Genomic DNA, 20,765 nt, shown 5'->3' on the forward strand with positions numbered 1-20,765 from the left:
GGTTAATTAATTAATACCATAGGGGGCTTTTTATAAAACGTGCGTGACGGTGAATCCGAAAACTCAATCCGTGCTTTATTATTTATTATTAGGGAGAGATAAATTAGGCTCAATTAGGTTTGTCTGGCTAATACGTTGTGTATACGGGCGCTGGTGCAGGAGTCATGACGTTGCGGTACAGATTAGAACAGGAGGTTGGTCGGCTGCATTTATTTTTGTTGGCAGGCGTCATCAATAACGGCTGTGAATGCATCGCTTGCCGTTTCTATACGAGGATAGCTATCTTTTTTAGAAGATGGGGGAGCAGTTCCTTGGCGGACCGACGAACCAGGAGTCGCCGGCGAGTAGTGAAAACTGAGGCGAGGGATTTCATTGGAATCGAGCTCAAGAGAAGCAGAAGAAAATGGACAACGGGACGAGCGCCTCGTTGGTTAGCAGGTATGTTCTTTACCTCATTTACGGGCGCTGGTAGCGAGATCTGTTCTTGCTCAGATCTATGGCGAGCTTGCTAATAGTTTATCTTCTTCTTTGAAGAGATTGTGTGGTCACTTCTGAGCACCCAGTTCGTCTTCCACCGCTCACCGAAATAGCAGAGACCAGCCACGAGTTGGATTACTCCCCAAGCGAGGAGACTCAGATCCAAGCAGATCGTGTGATGGATGAAGAAGAGACAGGAGGTTCAACCATGTGTGAAGGAGGATGGGTCAGAAGGTATGTCTTTCTAGAAATACAAGTCTAAATATAGGAAAAATATGATGGTACTCGAGAACAATCCGTACCTGGATCAACATTCATTCCAGAAGATAATTACTTCAGTTGATAGTGAAAAAAATTCTGGGTACCATCAGAAGCACTGATACATGATGATTCATCTCTTGTTCATGCTAGGTCTTAACATGTTCATGCTCTAAGTCTGTAAATATACTATGCCTCCGGTCTGATCGTTCTGAAAGACTGTATATCATACACTAAAAAAGAAAAAAAATCAGAAAAACAGTTGAACGGTCAGCAATTACTGATTTAGCGATATCATACACTGAAAAAGAAAAAATCAGTAAAAAAGTTGAACGGTCAGCAATTACTGAATTAGCGATGACTCACAATACTCTCAGATGTAAAAAAAATTTCTGGTTTGTGGTGTTAAATTGATGATAAACTATAGAGAGAAGAAATTGTCTAAAAGTTGAAATGCTATGAATTGTAAATTTAAAACCATATAAATGTTTATGTGAAAAAGAACTGCCGTGGACCCTTTTCTCACAATCTATTCGCTGTTAGGCCGAGGCATGGACTAATGCCAGATGAAAGGAAGACCAAACCAGATAGAGTTGCACCTTTGGAACAGGCTTTAAGAGGATTTGCCACAAGCAGTGGCGGAGCTAGGATTTGACAGCAGGGTGGTCCACCTCTAAAATATTGACAACAAAAAAAATCATGTGAATGAGGTAACTAATTTACCAATAGCACGCACAATTAAATCAGTAAGTTCTCAATTAAGTGCCAGTTTTGCATAAAAGACGTTACATAGCGCATACCTTGAGAAGTTCAAAGAAGCATATCTCCAAAAAAGAGAAGCAATGTCTCCGGTCCTCTCCATTATATTCTTCAATAACTCCACAATAATAATTTGCATTTTTTTCAGTTCATAATCAGTAAACTTAAATTTGTATTATGTAGTCAATTTGCATGTTTCTGAACACAAAATTTAGATTATAGCTTTGAGGTCCAATATATCAAGATATTTCAATTGTGCAACTTTCTTTCAGCAGTGCCAAGGACAAGCGAAAGGAAAACATATTGTTGTTTTCATCATCTACATACAGTACATCCAAACCTTCCTGATTTGTATCATGTAGAATTAGCTGTGGCTCCGGTGGGAGGATGGGAGGTGCAGGAGCAGACCTAGGTCACCAAGACCGCGGGAGGAACCGGGGAAGACGAAGGCACACTACTCGTCGGGCGGTGCTCTGCCGGAGCCGAGGAAGACCGGTGTGGGAGCTCGATTCACTACAGCACTGTGCTGAATCGTCCATGGAAAGCGTCAGAGAGACGAAGAGCTCGTTGGGCGGGGCGGGGCGAGGCTGGACGTGGCGGCTCCTGGCGCTGGCTGGAGGGGCCGGCGACGGCTACGAGCGACGGCGACTCGGCGAAACAAGTTGTTCGCGGCTGGAGGCGGATCGGAACGCGTAGAGGTAGATCAGAGAATCGACTCGGGGACCAGGTTGGGCTCCTGACGACCATCCAGTGTTAGTAAGCTATTGCTAGGCCTTTTTTTTCCTCCAGCCCATGATCGAATATCCTATCATACTGCCCGACCCAAAGTTCCAGGGTGGGCCGCGGCCCACCCTGGACACCCTGTAGCTCCGCCCCTGGCCACAAGGAAGACAGATGCTGTAGTGGCTCCTTCATTTGGCTTGGTTTTTGATTCTTTGGGTGAAGCTTATGATTTCTACAACCTATATTCTTGGGAACTAGGTTTTGTGATCAGATACGGCAAGAGCAGAACAAACGTCAAGGGTACAAAATGCATGCAAGAGCTCCTTTGTGCATGTTCGGTAAGCTTCGTTCTCAGTATTTTAATGTTGGTTTCATACCCAAAAAAAACATTGTTCATGAGAATGATTTATATAGGGTAAACCAAAGAAAACTAATACCACATCGTGCCGATCGGAATGCCCGGCCATGTTACGACTTTTGAGAACTGCAGACCAGGGTTGGTTTATATGCGAGTACAGGCATGTGCACAATCACCCTATGCTATGAAATTGTGCAGAGAAGCTACATTTCCCATCGCATCGCCATATTGACAAATACACCAGAGAGCTTGTGTCTCAACTTCGTGAGAATAATGTAAATTTAAGCAAGGTTTACAGCATAATTGGGACGTTTTTTGGTAGAATAGAAAATGTTCCTTTCACTAAAAGGTGCCTAAGGACATTGTGTGGAAAGATAAGCAAGGAACAAGCTGATGACGATGTTAGGAAAACTATGGATTTGTTTTCAAATTTAAAGGAAAGAGACAGTGAGTTCCAGTATACCGCCCAAGTAGACAGCGAGAGTAGGATAAGAACTATTCTGTGGACTAATGGACGTAGCAAGCTCCAGTATCATCATTTTGGCGATGTGGTTACATTTGATACAACATACAAAACAAACTTGTATGATATGCCTTTCGGTTTGTTTGTTGGAGTAAACAATCACTTCCAGAGTGTACTTTATGCTGGTGTTTTGATGCGGGATGAGAAAGTAGAAAGCTTTGAATGGGTTTTCAGTGAATTTGTAAAGATGATGGGTGGGAAGAAACCAGTTACAATATTAACAGGTGCGGAAAAGACAGTACTATATAGTATGTTTTTACTAACCCACATTTTATTGCCGCAATACTTAATATGAATTTTCTTTGAAATCGCAGATCAGGCTAGAGCAATGGAGGTTGCAATTTGGAATGTATTCCCAGGAACAACACACAGATGGTGTAAATGGCATGTCTTGAAAAAAGCAAAAGAGTCTCTAGGAAGCAATTATACAAGTCAGACTTCAGGACATAATTTCATCGGCTTTGCGACGAAATGCTTACAGTAGAAGTGTTTGAAAAAGGGTGGTCAGAATTAATTCGATAGTATGGGTTGGCGAGTAATACCTTCCTAGCTCAAGTTTACGAGGTTAGGGACAAATGGGCCAAGCCTTATTCCAGTGGCAAATTTTGTGCAAAAATGACAAGCACGCAAAGGAGCGAGAGTGCAAACCACATGCTTAAAAATTATGTCCCACCAGCTTGCCCAATGAATGTTTTCGTTAAGCAGTATGGCAAGTTACAATATGACAGGGAACAGGAGGAAGGTTTTCAAGAGAAGAGAACAAGGCTGGTAAGAAATAAAAAAAGACATGTTTATTTATTTTATCTTAATTCAATTCCTTATGTTTACCTTTTCAATATAGGGTGGGGCTGTTATTAAATCAAATCTCCCAATAGAGCGCTATGCAAGCAAGATTTATACCAGAACAATGTTTGAGATGTTTGGAAGGGTCCTTTATGTAGCTGGTTACTACAATGTTGAAGAGTTAGAACCAAAAAAAAGATATGCCGCCATACATGGAGATCCGGAGAAAAGGGATCCATGGTTCAAGAATAAGTATGAGGTGGTTATATCTGATGACCAAACAAAGTACACTTGCGAGTGTGGAAGATATGAGCACATGGGGATGATATGCTGTCATATACTAAAGGTATTCTCGATCTTTTCCTGTTTTCACAACACAAGAATGAAAGTTTTGTTTAAGCTGCTTTATTGGGGATTGTAGGTTATGATAATACTTGATGTGAAGAAAATCCCTAAAGCACATATAATGAAGAGATGGACAGTAGATGCTCGTGATGTTTTGCCAGATCATATAAAGCATTACCAACGAGACATGGGGCCACCTGATGCAATGACATTCAGGCATTCTGCCATGTACATAACTGCATTGGAGATTGTTCATCTTGGCGACAGTAATCCAGATGCTTTCGAGTCGGTTATGAGTGGACTGTGTGAATTAAAACAGAAAGCAATGGGATTAAGTGTGACCAAGGATGGACTAAGTGTGGTTGAGAAGTCGAAGGCATCTAGCATGACAAACTCTGTGGGTTCAAGGGCATCTTGCAAAACAATGAAGACCAAGCGGCCAAGCGTTTCGAAGGAAATGGTTTCAAAATCATCTGGCGTGAATCCTCTGGAACCAAGCTCCAATGGACATGCTGAAGTGACTTCAAAAGAAGTTATTTTAGCTCCGGAAAGAAGACTGAAGAGAGGGTACCCAAGCACAGCACGCGCAAAAGCGCCTTACGAAGATTCACAAAAGCGAACCCGTTTTTGTAGTGTTTGTCGAGGAAAAGGACACAAGAGTACAACATATCCGCAGAGGGGTGATATGCCAGTTAAACCACGCAAAGAACCACTTTGTAGCAATTGCAAGGTTGCTGGCCATAGGAAGAACAACTGCTCTAAGAAGATGGTAAGTTTCATGGAAGGGATGACTTTTCCTGGTGTGTCAGCTATAGGTGTTGAAGAGCTCGATTGAAGTTAGATTGAACTGTATGATTTATGTTAACATTTTCAGACATTTTTCTTGTCTTCTACGTATGTAAAAGAGTGCTTTTTTGTTCTGGATACATGTGCAGCAAGCACCATGAAATAACCTGAAATACAACGAAATTTGAAGTAGTAGTGGCTTAAAAAAAATTAACGTCTCTATCTATGTCACAAGTTCTGTTAGATTATTGTTTTTTGAAATAAATGCGTGAAGGCGCATTTATTTCTCTTGTAGTAATTAATGTTTTTTCAAATTTGAAATGAGCTCTTTGGAGCGTGGTGAGGAACTGTTTCCATCCCTCTGATCTACCCATGCACTATATAATGACATGGGGGGGTGGCCATGGACAGAAGCAACACACACTTTGGCAACTCAGTTGTGAACCAAAAAATGGAACAACCTAAGGTGGTACAAGACCATGACAAGGTATGATTCAAAGCTTGCCTTGCTCTTCTCTTTCCACAGAGGTCATTTCGTAACTGCATGCAGTTGTGTTCTTCAGGTTCAGTACACTTGCATTGGGGTGATTTTGCTTGGTGAGGGCACTTTTGAGGGCAGTGTGGATTCGTTTTTGGCACATTCCCATCTTGGTTTTCATGTTGTCTGTATAATCTATTATTCCTCCTATTTGAACTTACCGAACATGATACAGGAATGTGTTGAATCAGACTGTTAATGACAACAAACTAGTTGTGATAAAGCATGTGGACAAGACTAAAGAAAAAAATGGTTAGTTGGATAAATTTTCTTTTGGTAATTACTCTTAAAAAGTTGTAAATTATGCATGCTGGATAAATTAACCTTTTCCATGTACAGCCAGTCATTTTCGGCAAATTCATTAAGGAAATGCCACTTGATGAATGTTGGGGAGAACATGATCCATCAAGAATCTCTAGTGAAGAAAAGGATAATTCCAATGTCCTGAGGATGGATAATGTAATAGAGAAATCAAGCTTTGTTCATTTGCAGTTAAAGATGAATACTCAGAAGATGAAGAAGAGGTTGACAGCAAGATGTGCAAGAGGCAGAGGATATGACTAGTGTAGCTGCATGATAATAAATGCGAGTGCTCATATGTGTCTTAACCACATCAGTATTAATCAAACAGTCGCATTAGCCATGTATTAGCTTCTCTCCCAGACTCTGAAGATTATCAATGTTGTGTGTTGATTGGCAATGAGTTAATATTGAAAGTTTTAATGTAATCTATTTCATTAACCTTGCCCATCCAATGTGATCCGAACAAACCTTGACCAAGGTAGAAAAGTAATATTTTTTTAAATGTCACAAGGCAGTTGAAAAGTGGAGGCATGGTCAAAAGTCATATGTACTCGTGTAACTGTAGCGCCCGAAGCAAGATTCAGTCAAGGTATGGGCTGTTGCAAAATCTACCTCCTAGAGATCGCTTCATACAAGGCCCTATTAGTAGGCATGTAGGCTTTAATGTACGGGAGGGCGCGTTTGAGCCGTTTCTTGGTGCGTTTGGTGCTCCGAGAGCTGCCGCAGACGATATCACGCGGTAGCATTGACATATCCACTGACAGAAATTGAGAGCTCTGTTTAATGTTGAGCTGCTCTCTCTCCCTCGGCGACATAGTGGAAGGATAAATTATACACAGAAAGTAAAATATTTGTGTGTCCTGCCAGGCATGGTTGCGTCCTCATACACATTCTTTCAGCAAGATGGTACACGTAGAGCAGTAGCTAGATGAAAAAGGCGGATTTTGCAGAGTTGTAGCAACGCCAGGCCATGATATCTACAAGTTAATACGAAGGCAGAGCCAGAGCTCTCACTTTGTCTTCGTTTCTCCTTGATGAGGACGCTCTAAATACTACCAGTTCAACAAACTGTTCCTATCCAGAAACACAGAAGCACAGCCTCTTCTTCTTCTTCCTGGCGACTGAATGAGAGAGAAGGGGGGTAGAGCCTGGTCCACGGTGTGGAGAAGCCAACCATGGAGGAAGATGCACCAGAGGTAAGCATGGATTGCTCTGCTCTGGCTCTTCCAAATGGTTGGTGGTATTCTTTTGTTCATGTGACATGGATTGCTTTTGGGTGTCCGTTTGTGTGAGCCCTTGGAATGTACTTTAAGTCTAGGACTCCTTGACATCTTTTCTTGGACTTGTTTTGATCCTTTCTTTTCTTGCAGATACGTACTATAGATTTCATGGGGGTGGGCTCTTCTGGTGTCATTGGTGTTGTGCATTAGCCTGCCATTGATGAACTAGAGGAAGCTATCCCCGTGCCTGCACCTGCACCCGTTGAAGTTGATATTCCTGAGTTTGTTTTGCATCCTAATGTGGGTAGAATACAAAAAACAGGGCACATCGTTCTTAATAGCTCATTTGCACCTAAAGATATAGCTATAGCTGTAGCAAAATGGGGGGAATCTCCGAAAAAACTGATCAGAGAGGTGGGACTAGGTGGTTTGCTGCATGTAGATCATTTCACTCATTTCAGCAGGAACCATTCTCTTTTCTTGCTGCAATTTGTAGACAGAAGGAGGAAAAGGCTTGTTTTAGGGAAAAACAAATTTGCTCCGATCAATGAGAGGTCAATGTCTGCTGTATTAGGTACAAGAGAGGGGGTGATATAGAAATTCAAAGGGTCAGAGAAGGGCCTACATCAAATGAAATTATTATGGTCAGGAGGCTGCTAGAGCTAGATCTAAACCATCAAGAGGTAAAAACACCAGATCTGTTAAAAGTTTTGTGTGAAGATCATCCTGATGATTTCACAGACAAAAAGTCCATCAGGGTGAAGCTAGCCTTTGCTATGTTAGTACTATCAGTTTTCTATAGTCCAAGGGACAAGAGAGGATACGTCCCCAAGGATGCATATCTGCTGGCATATGCACCTGAAAATCTGGACAAATTGAACTGGACAAAATACAGAGTTGCTGAGCTTCTTGATGGTGCAGCTAGGGTCCAGCAGTATGTCATCAATGGCAACACAAGACCTGGGATCACCATCTTTGGTTGCCACTTCTATCTGCAGGTACGACAGTTTAGTTCTGTTTTTTGTGTTTCTGGTTTTATGAATTTGTATCTGACTCAAACTGGCTATTTCTTTGTTCAGGTGCTGTATTTTGATTCTGTAGATGCCGGAGATCAAACCGTGGACCCAACTGCTTGGCCTAGGGTATGTGAGTACACCGCGCCGAAACTTTTTGCTCTTGTTGAGAGGGACACGATGAATTGTACAACGATGAGGGTTTACGGCATGTTGAGGGTATGTCTACTAATCTTGAAATATTCATAAAACTTGATAATGCTGTATGAAAATCTAACGGTTTCCATTATATTCAGCCTGATGTGAAGGAGCAGGTGGCAAATCTTAAGAGGCAGAAACGAACGGCTAGTGGGTCACAGCTTCGAACAGTACTCAATGAGCAGCCACCTACTGTCATTCTATCAGATGTAGACGAAGTTATGTTAGCGCTTCCAACAAATAGTTTCCCATGTAGCATGGCGGGGCAGGTTATGCCAGAAAGATTTGGGTCAAGCGGCGGTGGAACTAATGGCTCCAACTTTAGTGGCATGCCGAAAAGTAGACTTTCTGGGGTAGAAAGTGCAGAGGAAATGAAGAACATAGTGCATCAGGTGAGTTTTGGTGATGTTTGAACATTTTGTTGTAATTTGCTTCAAAAAAAACACCATACTGACCAAATTCTATATCTAATTGATATTGACAGGCAGGAGTTTGGCTCCAGAATGCTATTGCTAGTATGGAGCTCAATTGCAAGCTAGCTGATGACACTTTCCTAGAAGAAGTGAAACGGCAAACTGCAATGTTTGATGGGTGCTACGTTTTGAGCTTGCGTTGGTTTTCCTCGAAGAGGAGAGGGTGATGCAGCAATAGTAGTGATAGTATTTCTCTCAGTTTTTGAGAACCAAGGTATCAATCCAGTAAGAGGCTCCTCAAAAGGCCCACGCACCTACACAAACAAACAAAGAACTCGCAACCAACACAATAAAGGGGTTGTCAATCCCTTCACGGCCACTTGCGAAAGTGAGATCTAATAAAGATAGTAAGATAAGATAAATATATTTTTGGTATTTTATAATATAGATGCAAAAAATAAAGATGTAAATAAAAGTATATTGGAAGCAAATATGATAAGAGGTAGACCCGGGGGCCATAGGTTTCACTAGTGGCTTCTCTCAAGATAGCATAAGCATTACGGTGGGTGAACAAATTACTGTCGAGCAATTGATAGAAAAGTGAATAATTATGAGATTATCTAGGCATGATCATGTATATAGGCATCACGTCTATGACAAGTAGACCGACTCCTGCCTACATCTACTACTATTACTCCACACATCGACCGACTCCTGCCTGCATCTAGAGTATTAAGTTCATAAGAACATAGTAACGCATTAAGCAAGATGACATGATGTAGAGGGATAAACTCAAGCAATATGATATAAACCCCATCTTGTTATCCTCGATGGCAACAATACAATACATGTCTTGCAACCCTTTCTGTCACTAGGTAAGGACACCACAAGATTGAACCCAAAGCTAAGCACTTCTCCCATGGCAAGAAAGATCAATCTAGTAGGCCAAACCAAACTGATAATTCGAAGAGATTTGCAAAGATAACTCAATTATACATAAAAGAATTCAGAGAAGATTCAAATATTATTCATAGATAAACTTGATCATAAACCCACAATTCATCGGATCTCGACAAACACACCGCAAAAAGAGTTTACATCGAATAGATCTCCACAAGAGAGGGGGAGAACATTGTATTGAGATCCAAAAGAGAGAAGAAGCCATCTAGCTAATAACTATGGACTCGTAGGTCTGTGGTAAACTACTCACAACTCATCGGAGGGGCTATGGTGTTGATGTAGAAGCCCTCCATGGTCGATTCCCCCTCCCGCGGAGCGCCGGCGAAGGCTCCAAGATGAGATCTCGCGGATACAAAAGGTTACGATGGTGGAAATTGTGTTTCGTCTACCCCCTGGATGTTTTCGGGGTACGTAGGCTTATATAGGAGGAAGAAGTACGTCGGTGGATGCCTGAGGGGCCCACGAGATAGGGGGCGCGCCCCATAGGGGGGGCGCCCTCCTATCTTGTGGGAGCCTCGGCTGCTTCTTAACTTGCACTCCAAGTCCTTTGAATCACGTTCGTTCCAAAAATCACGCTCCCGAAGGTTTCATTCCGTTTGGACTCCGTTTGATATTCATTTTCTTTGAAATACTGAAATAGGCAAAAAAAAACAGCAATATGGTCTGGGCCTCCGGTTAGTAGGTTAGTCCCAAAAATGATATAAATGTGTAAAATAAAGCCATAAACATCCAAAAGGGGTAATATAATAGCATGGAACAATAAAAAATTATAGATACGTTGAAGACGTATCAAGCATCCCCAAGCTTAATTCCTGCTCGTCCTCGAGTAGGTAAATGATAAAAAAAGAATTTTTGATGTGGAATGCTACCTTGCATAATTCTCAATGTAATTTTCTTTATTGTGGCATGAATGTTCAGATCCAAATGATTCAAAATAAAAGTTCATATTGATAAAAGAAATAGTAACACTTCAAGCATACTAATCAAAGTAATCATGTCTTCTCAATATAACATGGCAAAAGAAAGTTCATCCCTACAAAATCATATAGTTAGGTTATGCTTTATTTTCGTCACACAAAGATGTTCCCAACTTCTATTCCCTCGATGACAAGCCAAGCAATTGTTTCATACTTAAATAATTTCAAACTTTTTCAACCTTCACGCAATATATGATGATGGGGATTGTGTGGAGAAGAAAAAAAAGGAGAAAGTCTCATATTGACCGAGGATAATCAACGGGCTATGGAGATGCCCATCAATTGATGTCAACATGAGGAGTAGGGATTGCCATGCAACGGATGCACTAGAGCTATAAATGAATGCTCAACAAAAGAAAACTAGTGGGTGTGCATCCAACTTGCTTGCTCACGAAGACCTAGGCCATTTGAGGAAGCCCGTCGTAGGAATATACAAGCCAAGTTCTCTAATGAAAAATTCCCACTAGTATGAAAAAGACAACTTATGAGACTCACTATGTGAAAAACATGGTGCTACTTTGAAGCACAAGTGTGGAAAAAGAGATAGTAACATTGCCCTTTTTATTTATTTTCTTTTTTCTTCTTCTTTTTTTATTTTTTTTTTCTTTTTTTTTCTTTGGGCAATGTTCTAATAATGATGATCATCACACTTCTATTGATTACAACATATGAATTACAACTCGAAACTTGAACAAGATATGACTCTATATGAATGCCGCTGGCGGTGTACCGGGATGGTGCAATGAATCAAGAGTGACATGTATGAAAAATAATGCATGGTGGCTTTGCCACAAATACGATGTCAACTACATGCTCATGCAATGGCAATATGACAAAAGTAAAGTATGTCATGATGAGGATGAACAGAACGGTGGAAAGTTGCATGACAATATATCTCGGAATGGCTATGGAAATGCCATAATAGGTAGGTATGGTGGCTGTTTTGAGGAAGATATAAGGAGGTTTATGTGTGATAGAGCGTATCGTATCACGGGGTTTGGATGCACCGGCGAAGTTTGCACCAACTCTCAAGTTGATAAAGGGCAATGCACGGTACCGAAGAGGCTAGCAATGGCGGAAAGGTAAAAGTGCGTATAATCCATGGTCTCAACATTAGTCAAAAGAACTCATATACTTATCGCAAAAATTTAGAAGTCATCAAAAATCAAGTACTACGCGCATGCTCCTAGGGGGATAGATTGGTATGAAAAGGCCATCGCTCGTCCCCGACCGCCACTCATAAGGATGCACAAGCCAGGTACACTTCATGTTTCAAATTTGTTACACAACTTTAACCATACATGCATGCTACGGGACTTGCTAACTTCAACACAAGCATTCTTTAAATTCATAATCACCCAACTAGCATGACTTTAATATCACTACCTCCATATCTCAAAACAATTATCAAGTATCAAATTGATCATAGCATCCAATTCACTTCCTATGATAGTTTTTATTATACCCAACTTGGATGCCTACCATTCTAGGACCAATTCTATAACCATAGCAAATACCATGCTGTTCTAAAAGACTCTCAGAAAGATATAAGTGAAGCATGAGAGACTAGTAATTTCTACAAAAATAAGTCACCACCGTGCTCTAAAAGATATAAGTGAAGCACTAGAGCAAAAACTATTAAGCTCAAAAGATATAAGTGAAGCACATAGAGTATTCTAACAAATTCTAATCAAATAAACTTCTCCCAAAAGGTGTGTACAGCAAGGATGATTGTGGTAAACTATAAAGCAAAGACTAATATAATACACGACGCTCCAAGCAAAACACATATCATGTGGCGAATAAAAATATAGCTCCAAGTAAAGTTACCAATGAACGAAGATGAAAGAGGGGATGCCTTCCCAGGGCATCCCCAAGCTAAGGCTTTTGGTTATCCTTGAATATCTTGGGGTGCCTTGAGCATCCCCAAGCTTAGTCTCTTGCCACTCCTTATTCCATAGTCCATAAAAGCTTTACCCAAAACTTGAAAACTTCACAACACAAAACTCAACAGGAAATCTTATAAGCTCTATTAGTGAAAGAAAACAAAACCACCACATAAGGTACTATAATGAACTCATTCTTTATATATTTTGGTGTTAAACCTACTGTATTTAAACTTCTCTATGGTTTATAAACTATTTTACTAGCCATAGATGCATCAAAATAAGCAAACAACACACGAAAAACAGAATCTGTCAAAAACAGAACAGTCTGTAGCAATCTATAACTAACGCAAACTTCTGGAACTCTAAAAATCCTACAAAAATAGGAACTCCTGTACAATTTGTTTATTGATCAGAAGAAAAAATAATCAATGCAAAATCACGTTTCTGTGATTTAACAAAATTATATTCGTGCTCACAAAGTTTCTGTTTTTCAGCAGAATCAAATCAACTATCATCATAGGTTATCCTATAGGTTCTACTTGGCACAAACACTAATTAAAAGATAAAAACACATCTAAACAGAATGTAGATGCAAGATTTATTACTAAACAGGAGCAAAAAAACACAAAAAAAATTGGGTTGCCTCCCAACTAGCGCTATCATTTAACGCCCCTAGCTAGGCATAAAAGTAAAGATAGATCTAACGAGTGCCATCTTTGGCACTGAATTCATAAGTAGCCCGCATGATAGATTCATAAGGTAATTTGACTTTCTTTCTTGGAAAGTGCTCCATGCCTTTCTTTAATGAAAATTGGAATCTAATATTCCCTTCCTTCATATCAATAATCGTGCCAATCGTTCTAAGGAAAGGTCTACCAAGAATAATAGGGCAAGAAAGATTGCAATCTATATCAAGAACGATAAAATCCACGGGCACCAAATTTCTATTTGCAATAATGAGAACATCATTGATCCTTCCCATTGTCTTTTTAATGGTGGAATCCACAAGGTGCAAATTTAAAGAGCAATCATCAAGATCATGGAAACCTAGAATATCACATAAAGTTTTCGGAATCGTGGAAACACTAGCACCCAAATCACACAAAGCAAAACACTCATGATCTTTAATTCTAATCTTTATAGTAGGTTCCCACTCATCATTAAGTTTTCTAGGTATATAAACTTCCAAATTAAGTTTTTCATCATAAGATTGCATCAAGGCATCAACAATATGTTTGGTAAAAGCTTTATTTTGACTATAAGCATGAGGAGAATTAACAATGGATTGCAACAAGGAAATACAACCTTCTAAAGAACAATTATCATAATCAAAATCCTTGAAATCCGAGATAGTGGGTTCAATGCTATTTAAAGTTGTGACCTCTCCAATCCCACTTTTACCAAATTTAGCATCAAGATCTAAAAACTCCGAATTTTTGGGACGCCTTCTTGGTAAAGTTGACTCATCATCAGTACCATAATTATCAATATTCATATTGCAAAACATAGATCTAATAGGAGACACATTAATAACTTTAAGATCTTCATCATTATTTTCATGGAAACTAGAAGAACGTGCCTTTATAAAGCTATCTTTCTTGGCATGCAATCTAGCGGTTCTTTCCTTGCACTCATCAATGGAAATTCGCATTGCTTTGAGAGACTCATTGATATAATGCTTAGGAGAAGAAGATCTAAGTTTAAGAAAATCAACATCAAGCGAAAGTCTATCAATGTTCCTAGCCAAATCATCAATTTTGAGCAATTTTTCTTCAAGCAAAGCATTAAAATTCTTTTGAGAAATCATAAATTCTTTCACACTATTCTCAAAATCAGAGGGCATATTATTAAAATTACCATAAGAATTATTGTAGGAATTTCCATAATTATTAGAGGAATTACTAGGGAACGATCTAGCATTAAAGTTTCCTCTATAAGCATTGTTTCCAAAACTATTCCTACCAACAAAATTCACATCCATAGATTCATTATTATTCTCAATCAAAGAAGATAAAGGCATATCATTGGGATCAATAGGAGTATTTTTAGTAGCAAACAATTTCATAAGTTCATCCATCTTTCCACTCAAAACATTGATTTCTTCTATAGCATGCACTTTTTTACTAGAAGATCTTTCGGTGTGCCATTGAGAATAATTAGCCATAATATTATCAAGAAGTTTTGTAGCATCTCCTAACGTAATTTCCATAAATGTGCCTCCCGCGGCCGAATCTAAGAGATTTCTGGAAGCAAAGTTCAAACCGGCATAAAATTTTTGTATGATCATCCATAAATTCAACTCATGAGTAGGGCAATTGCGAAGCATCAATTTCATTCTTTCCCAAGATTGGGCAACATGCTCATGATCAAGTTGTTTAAAATTCATAATATCGTTCCTAAGAGTGATAATCTTAGCAGGAGGAAAATACTTAGAGATAAAAGCATCTTTGCACTTGTTCCAAGAATCAACACTATTTTTAGGCAAAGACGAAAACCAAACTTTAACACGATATCTAAGTGAAAATGGAAATAACTTCAATTTGACAATATTGTTATCCGTATCTTTCTTCTTTTGCATATCACATAAATCAACAAAGTTATTTAGATGAGTAGCGGCATCTTCACTAGGAAGGCCGCCGAATTGATCTTTCATAACAAGATTCAGCAAAGCAGTATTGATTTCACAAGACTCAACATCATTAAGAGGAGCAATCGGAGTACTAAGGAAATCATTATTATTGGTATTCGAGAAATCACACAATTTGGTACTATCTTGCGCCATGGCAACAAGTAATCCAACACATAAGGAAACAGAAAAAGGCAAGCGAAAAGAGAGGAGGAGATTGGGAAAGAGAGGGCGAATAAAACGGCAAGGGTGAAGTGGGGGAGAGGAAAACGAGAGACAAATGGCAAATAATGTAAATGCGAGGAAGATGGGTTTGTGATGGGTACTTGTTATGTCTTGACTTCAGCGAAGACCTCCCCGGCAACGGTGCCAGAAATCCTTCTTGCTACGTCTTGAGCTTGCGTTGGTTTTCCTCGAAGAGGAGAGGGTGATGCAGCAATAGTAGCATAAGTTTTTCCCTCAGTTTTTGAGAATCAAGGTATCAATCCAGTAGGAGGCTCCTCAAAAGTCTCACGCACCTACACAAACAAACAAAGAACTCGCAACCAACGCAATAAAGGGGTTGTCAATCCCTTCACGGCCACTTGCGAAAGTGAGATCTAATAAAGATAGTAAGATAAGATAAATATATTTTTGGTATTTTATAATATAGATGCAAAAAGTAAAGATGCAAATAAAAGTAGATTGGAAGCAAATATGATAAGAGATAGACCCGAGGGCCATAGATTTCACTAGTGGCTTCTCTCAAGATAGCATAAGTATTACGGTGGGTGAACAAATTACTGTCGAGCAATTGATAGAAAAGCGAATAATTATGAGATTATCTAGGCATGATCATGCATATAGGCATCACATCCGTGACAAGTAGACCGACTCCTTCCTGCATCTACTACTATTACTCCACACATCGACCGACTCCTGCCTGCATCTAGAGTATTAAATTCATAAGAACAGAGTAACGCATTAAGCAAGATGACATGATGTAGAGGGATAAACTCAAGCAATATGATATAAACCCCATCTTGTTATCCTCGGTGGCAATAATACAATACGTGCCTTGCAACCCTTTCTGTCACTGGGTAAGGACACCGCAAGATTGAACCCAAAGCTAAGCACTTCTCCCATGGCAAGAAAGATCAATCTAGTAGGCCAAACCAAACTGATAATTCGAAAAGACTTGCAAAGATAACTCAATCATACATAAAAAGAATTCAGAGAAGATTTAAATGTTATTCATAGATAAACTTGATCATAAACCAACAATTCATCGGATCTCGACAAACACACCGCAAAAAGATTTTACATCGAATAGATCTCCACAAGAGAGGGGGAGAACATTGTATTAAAATCCAAAAAGAGAGAAGAAACCATCTAGCTAATGACCCGTAGTTCTGTGGTAAACTACTCACAACTCATCGGAGGGGCTATGGTGTTGATGTAGAAGCCCTTCATGGTCGATTCCCCCTCCGACGGAGCACCGGCGAAGGCTCCAAGATGAGATCTCACGGATACAGAAGTTTACGATGGTGGAAATTGTGTCTCGTCTGCCCCCTGGATGTTTCGGGGTACGTAGGCTTATATAGGAGGAATAAGTGCGTCGGTGGACGCCCGAGGGGCCCATGAGACAGGGGGCGCGCCCTATAGGGGGGGCTCCTATCTTCTGGGAGCCTCGGCTGCTTCTTGACTTGCACTCCAAGTCCTCTGGATCACGTTCGCTCCAAAAATCACGCTCCCGAAGGTTTCATTCCATTTGGACTCCGTTTGATATTCCTTTTCTTCGAAATACTGAAATAGGCAAAAAAAAACAGCAATATGGGTTGGGCCTCCGGTTAGTAGCTTAGTCCCAAAAATGATATAAATGTGTAAAATAAAGCCCATAAACATCCAAAAGGGGTAATATAATAGCATGGAACAATCAAAAATTATAGATACGTTGAAGACGTATCAATGGGTCAATAAACACGATGGTGGTGAACCATAGAGAAATTCAAAAGACAACTAAACTACTGACATTACAGTACTTGCACAACCATCTTTTTGATCATGGGGTTGGAAAGCACATGCCAGGGTTAGAGAAACACCTAAACATGATAAACATGCTCCTTTCAGGTTGGATTCCTATTTTGATGAATGAGATCTATTTTTTCTGATATGATTGAGACCTGATTAATCTGCATTTCTTAACTGCAGGTGGTACTGGAACAGGTATGGATGGCGCCAGTACAAGTTCGGTGCCCCTGAATGCAAGAGTGCTCGATGGTAGTTGATAGAACTGAAATGATTATGTTTGCATTGATGCATAGTTTCCTGCTAACAAAGTTTTGTTTGAATTTTTTGACAGGATTATTTGGATCTAAAAGTTCATTTGGTGTTACTAACTGGAGTGGTGTTCAGCATGACATTAGAATTCAAAAAAGCACCCTTGTGCTCAATCCAATTCCTTTGCGGTCAGCACCAGTCAACCTTACTGGAGCAGGCGTGGAACCAGTAGAACAACCATCAAGTTCCCGCAACTTAGGCCAAAGTAATTTGAGTGCATTCTACAAATATGGAGGTAAGCTTGTAGTTCTTTACTGAAATGCATGATAAAGAGAAATTCTAATATATTTCTTTCAAATATTTTAGCTTGTCATCCGAATAAAGAGACTGGCAGAGGAGATGATGTTGCTTCTCATAAGAGACCGGTAGATGCTTTGGTAGATGATCGTGCGGAGGACAGTGTTGAAGAAGAAGGGAAGATCTATGGTGGTGCCTTAGGAAACTATGAAGGTCAGCGAACACAAAAAAACACAATTTATGTATTAGTCATAGATATAATAATTTGTGACACTAATCAGTAATACCCCTCGTTGCCAGGCGGGATTCAAAATGCAGATAAAAATGCTGGTTCCAGTGCTGGTGCCGGTGGGTCTTCTCCAAAGCGTCCAAGAATAGTGATTGAACATGAGGCTCATCAAAATATAGAGAAGACTGGCAGAGACGATATTGCTTCTCTGAAGAGACCGCTAGATGATGCTTCGGTGAATTATCGTGGGAAGGACGTTGTTGGAGAAGAAGGGAAGATCTATGGTAGTGCCCTAGGAAACTATGGAGGTGAGCATAAACGTAAAAAAAATATTTGTGCTAATAAATTTCATTTAGGATGCTTTTTACTAATACTGCTCATTGCCAGGCGGGATAAAAAATGCAGATACAAATGCTGGTTGCAGTTCTATTGGTGGTGGTGCTTCTCCAAAGCGAACAAGATTAGATATTGAACCTGAGGCTGGAGGAAAAGAGCTTATCATTTACACCGCTACGCGATGTGAGTTGATTATTACCGTTACACTATACATCATGAATCCAGATTAGAGCCGTCCTTACATCCTGCAAACATGCTTTTCAGCTAGAAGAGCAAGGTTAGAGCCAAACTACATGATGATGGAAAAGCATATGCACTCAGCTCCCTCCAGTAGAAAACCCTTTCCACTATGAGAGGAGAATAGAGTTTCCGACGCTCAGGACAACAAAAGACTTATATGATAGATTGTTATTTTCTGACTTGAACACAACAAAGAAGTAAGCAAAGTGCGGTCCCTTCTTTTATTTGAAAGAATAGTGTCAAACAATTGAGAATTTCTTTTGTTGTCCAGGCTATGGTATATTCACATGGACCCAACACTGCTTAAAATGACTAGATCGGAGATTATTGAGGTTTTCCAAGAATTTGGCATTTTTACAAACAAGACCTGCGAGTCTATCAGAAGGATGCTTGATGAAAAAGAGCATGGGTGGTATGGAATAGAAGAGAGAAGAAGGTGGCGGAAAATACTTCCGAAGGAATGGGTGGTGAGTTTGCAGACATGATTCATTGCTTTTGTGTGATTAGTATTTAATACGTGTTAAAACAGGAGATGGTGCTGGCTAGTGGGGATTACATCAATAATCCAAAGATGAGACAAATGTTTGCTGGTGGGCAGCATGCTTATGCCCTGGACACCTGTCAACTGGTATATGGATTATATTGGTTTATTCCGGTTGGATTCTCAGACAATTCAGCAACTAAGTATAAGTGTTATTTGTTTGCAGATCTGGGCCATGCATGAAACAGAAGAAGGGTACTGCATAATGTATGCGTTTGATATGGATCTTGAAATCTTACATGTCTTTGACCCCAAACGTACATGTGCTGGCATAAGAATCCTGGAAAGGCTTCATCAGGCTACTTGCGAAAAACTACTTGATGGGCTTCTGAAATGTGTGGATGCTTACTTTGAAGGCTGGGATCAGGACAGATCAAGATGGAAGTTCAAGTTCCATGACTATGTTAATAGTCCTTGCCGCACGTAAGCATGATTCGCAAAAAGCAAGATGAAATTTGTGTTGAAAATTTGGTTGTTTTTGGCTAAATTATTTATTTGCTTGAAAATGCAGAGAAGACACACCGGTTTATGGATTTCATTACATCTTGTCTTTTGATGGCATGAATGTGAATGGAGAAATCGACAAGGTATGGTAATAGTGATGAATTTTTATTGTCTATTTTTTGGGCAATGCAAAATTTAACATGTATGAACATATCTAAATTAGCTTGTACTGATTGATAGAAAAGCATGGATCATCTGAGGAAGAAACTGATGTACCTTGTCTTGACGATGGAAGGCAATTCAGTCTATGTCGATGAAGGCAGCGACAATGGCTGATGGAGATTGGTCAGGAGTACAATCTCCATAGGTGTGTTCCTGCATGCAGGGGAAATGCCAGGCCAAAATGGACTAATAATTAAGGATATCATGTAATGTACTGTACCAACTATTTCCTATCTAGCAGAACCTATATGTAGCACACACTTGCGCAATACCATAAGTTCTGTAATATGTTTTATTTAGATTTGGTTCTCACTGCCCTGCTTGGATGATATTTTGCTTTTGCGTTATTCGACTTATTTCTAATTGAAAACAGAGTTCTTTGACAGATATGGAAACTTGGAAACTTGTTGTTTTTTCATGGAAATTTTTGATTATGCAAGATACAGGATTAGTTATCAGTATAAAAAAAGTTTTGATTTACATAATTCGTTGAACAAAACTAATATACCCCGTATTATACAAAGCATACTATTGATGGAATTACTGATTTTAAAGTTTTGAAGACAACACAAATGAGATATTGTACCTTTCTGTTCATATTTTGTCATGAAAACACATAATTCTCTTTGATAGCATGCTTTTTGAACAAAAATTAGGAACATACTTTGCACTTCGGGAAAATTGTCAAAGATGATAGACCTACCAAAAACATGCAAGTAGTGCATATAAATATAATTGTGAAGATAAGATGTGTTCTACATGTTTCATAATAATATAATTGCATTTGAAGGTGATGACATATTCCAATTGTGTAGAACCGAATAACTAACACTTTTATATATGTTGTATTACTTCTGTTTAAGTTACCAAGACCAACAAATTTTGGTTATATTAGGTATTGGAATCTCATAATATGAATAATGCAAAAGGAATGCGTGTGGCATTAGGGACAGACAGACAGACAACAACAAGTTTTAGCCTGGTATTAGAATTAGCAACATCTCGTAAAATGGCTAATGCAAAACGAATGCGTGTGGCATGAGGGATA

The 20,765-nt window shown here is 39.6% G+C and overlaps 1 protein-coding gene across 11 annotated transcripts; it reads left to right on the forward strand.

Annotated features, from left to right (window-relative positions):
- Positions 1–252: 252 nt before the first annotated feature.
- LOC119337835 (protein FAR1-RELATED SEQUENCE 1-like) lies at positions 253–6,298 on the forward strand. Of its 11 annotated transcripts, XM_037610067.1 has the most exons (10): positions 253–438; positions 535–711; positions 1,279–3,322; positions 3,413–3,866; positions 3,940–4,227; positions 4,303–4,995; positions 5,424–5,499; positions 5,576–5,609; positions 5,726–5,802; positions 5,890–6,296. In XM_037610067.1, the coding sequence occupies exons 4-7, from the start codon at positions 3,714–3,716 to the stop codon at positions 5,475–5,477; spliced, it is 1,188 nt and encodes a 395-aa protein (XP_037465964.1). In that variant the 5' UTR covers positions 253–438; positions 535–711; positions 1,279–3,322; positions 3,413–3,713; the 3' UTR covers positions 5,478–5,499; positions 5,576–5,609; positions 5,726–5,802; positions 5,890–6,296. The 11 variants fall into 11 exon arrangements, with proteins under 11 accessions (XP_037465964.1, XP_037465963.1, XP_037465962.1 ...); XM_037610066.1 differs by having other exon boundaries at positions 5,576–5,802; positions 5,894–6,298; XM_037610065.1 differs by having other exon boundaries at positions 5,576–5,802; positions 5,890–6,297.
- Positions 6,299–20,765: the final 14,467 nt, after the last annotated feature.

This window comes from Triticum dicoccoides, chromosome 7B, assembly GCF_002162155.2.
Source record: "Triticum dicoccoides isolate Atlit2015 ecotype Zavitan chromosome 7B, WEW_v2.0, whole genome shotgun sequence".
Classification (NCBI taxonomy): domain Eukaryota; kingdom Viridiplantae; phylum Streptophyta; class Magnoliopsida; order Poales; family Poaceae; genus Triticum; species Triticum dicoccoides.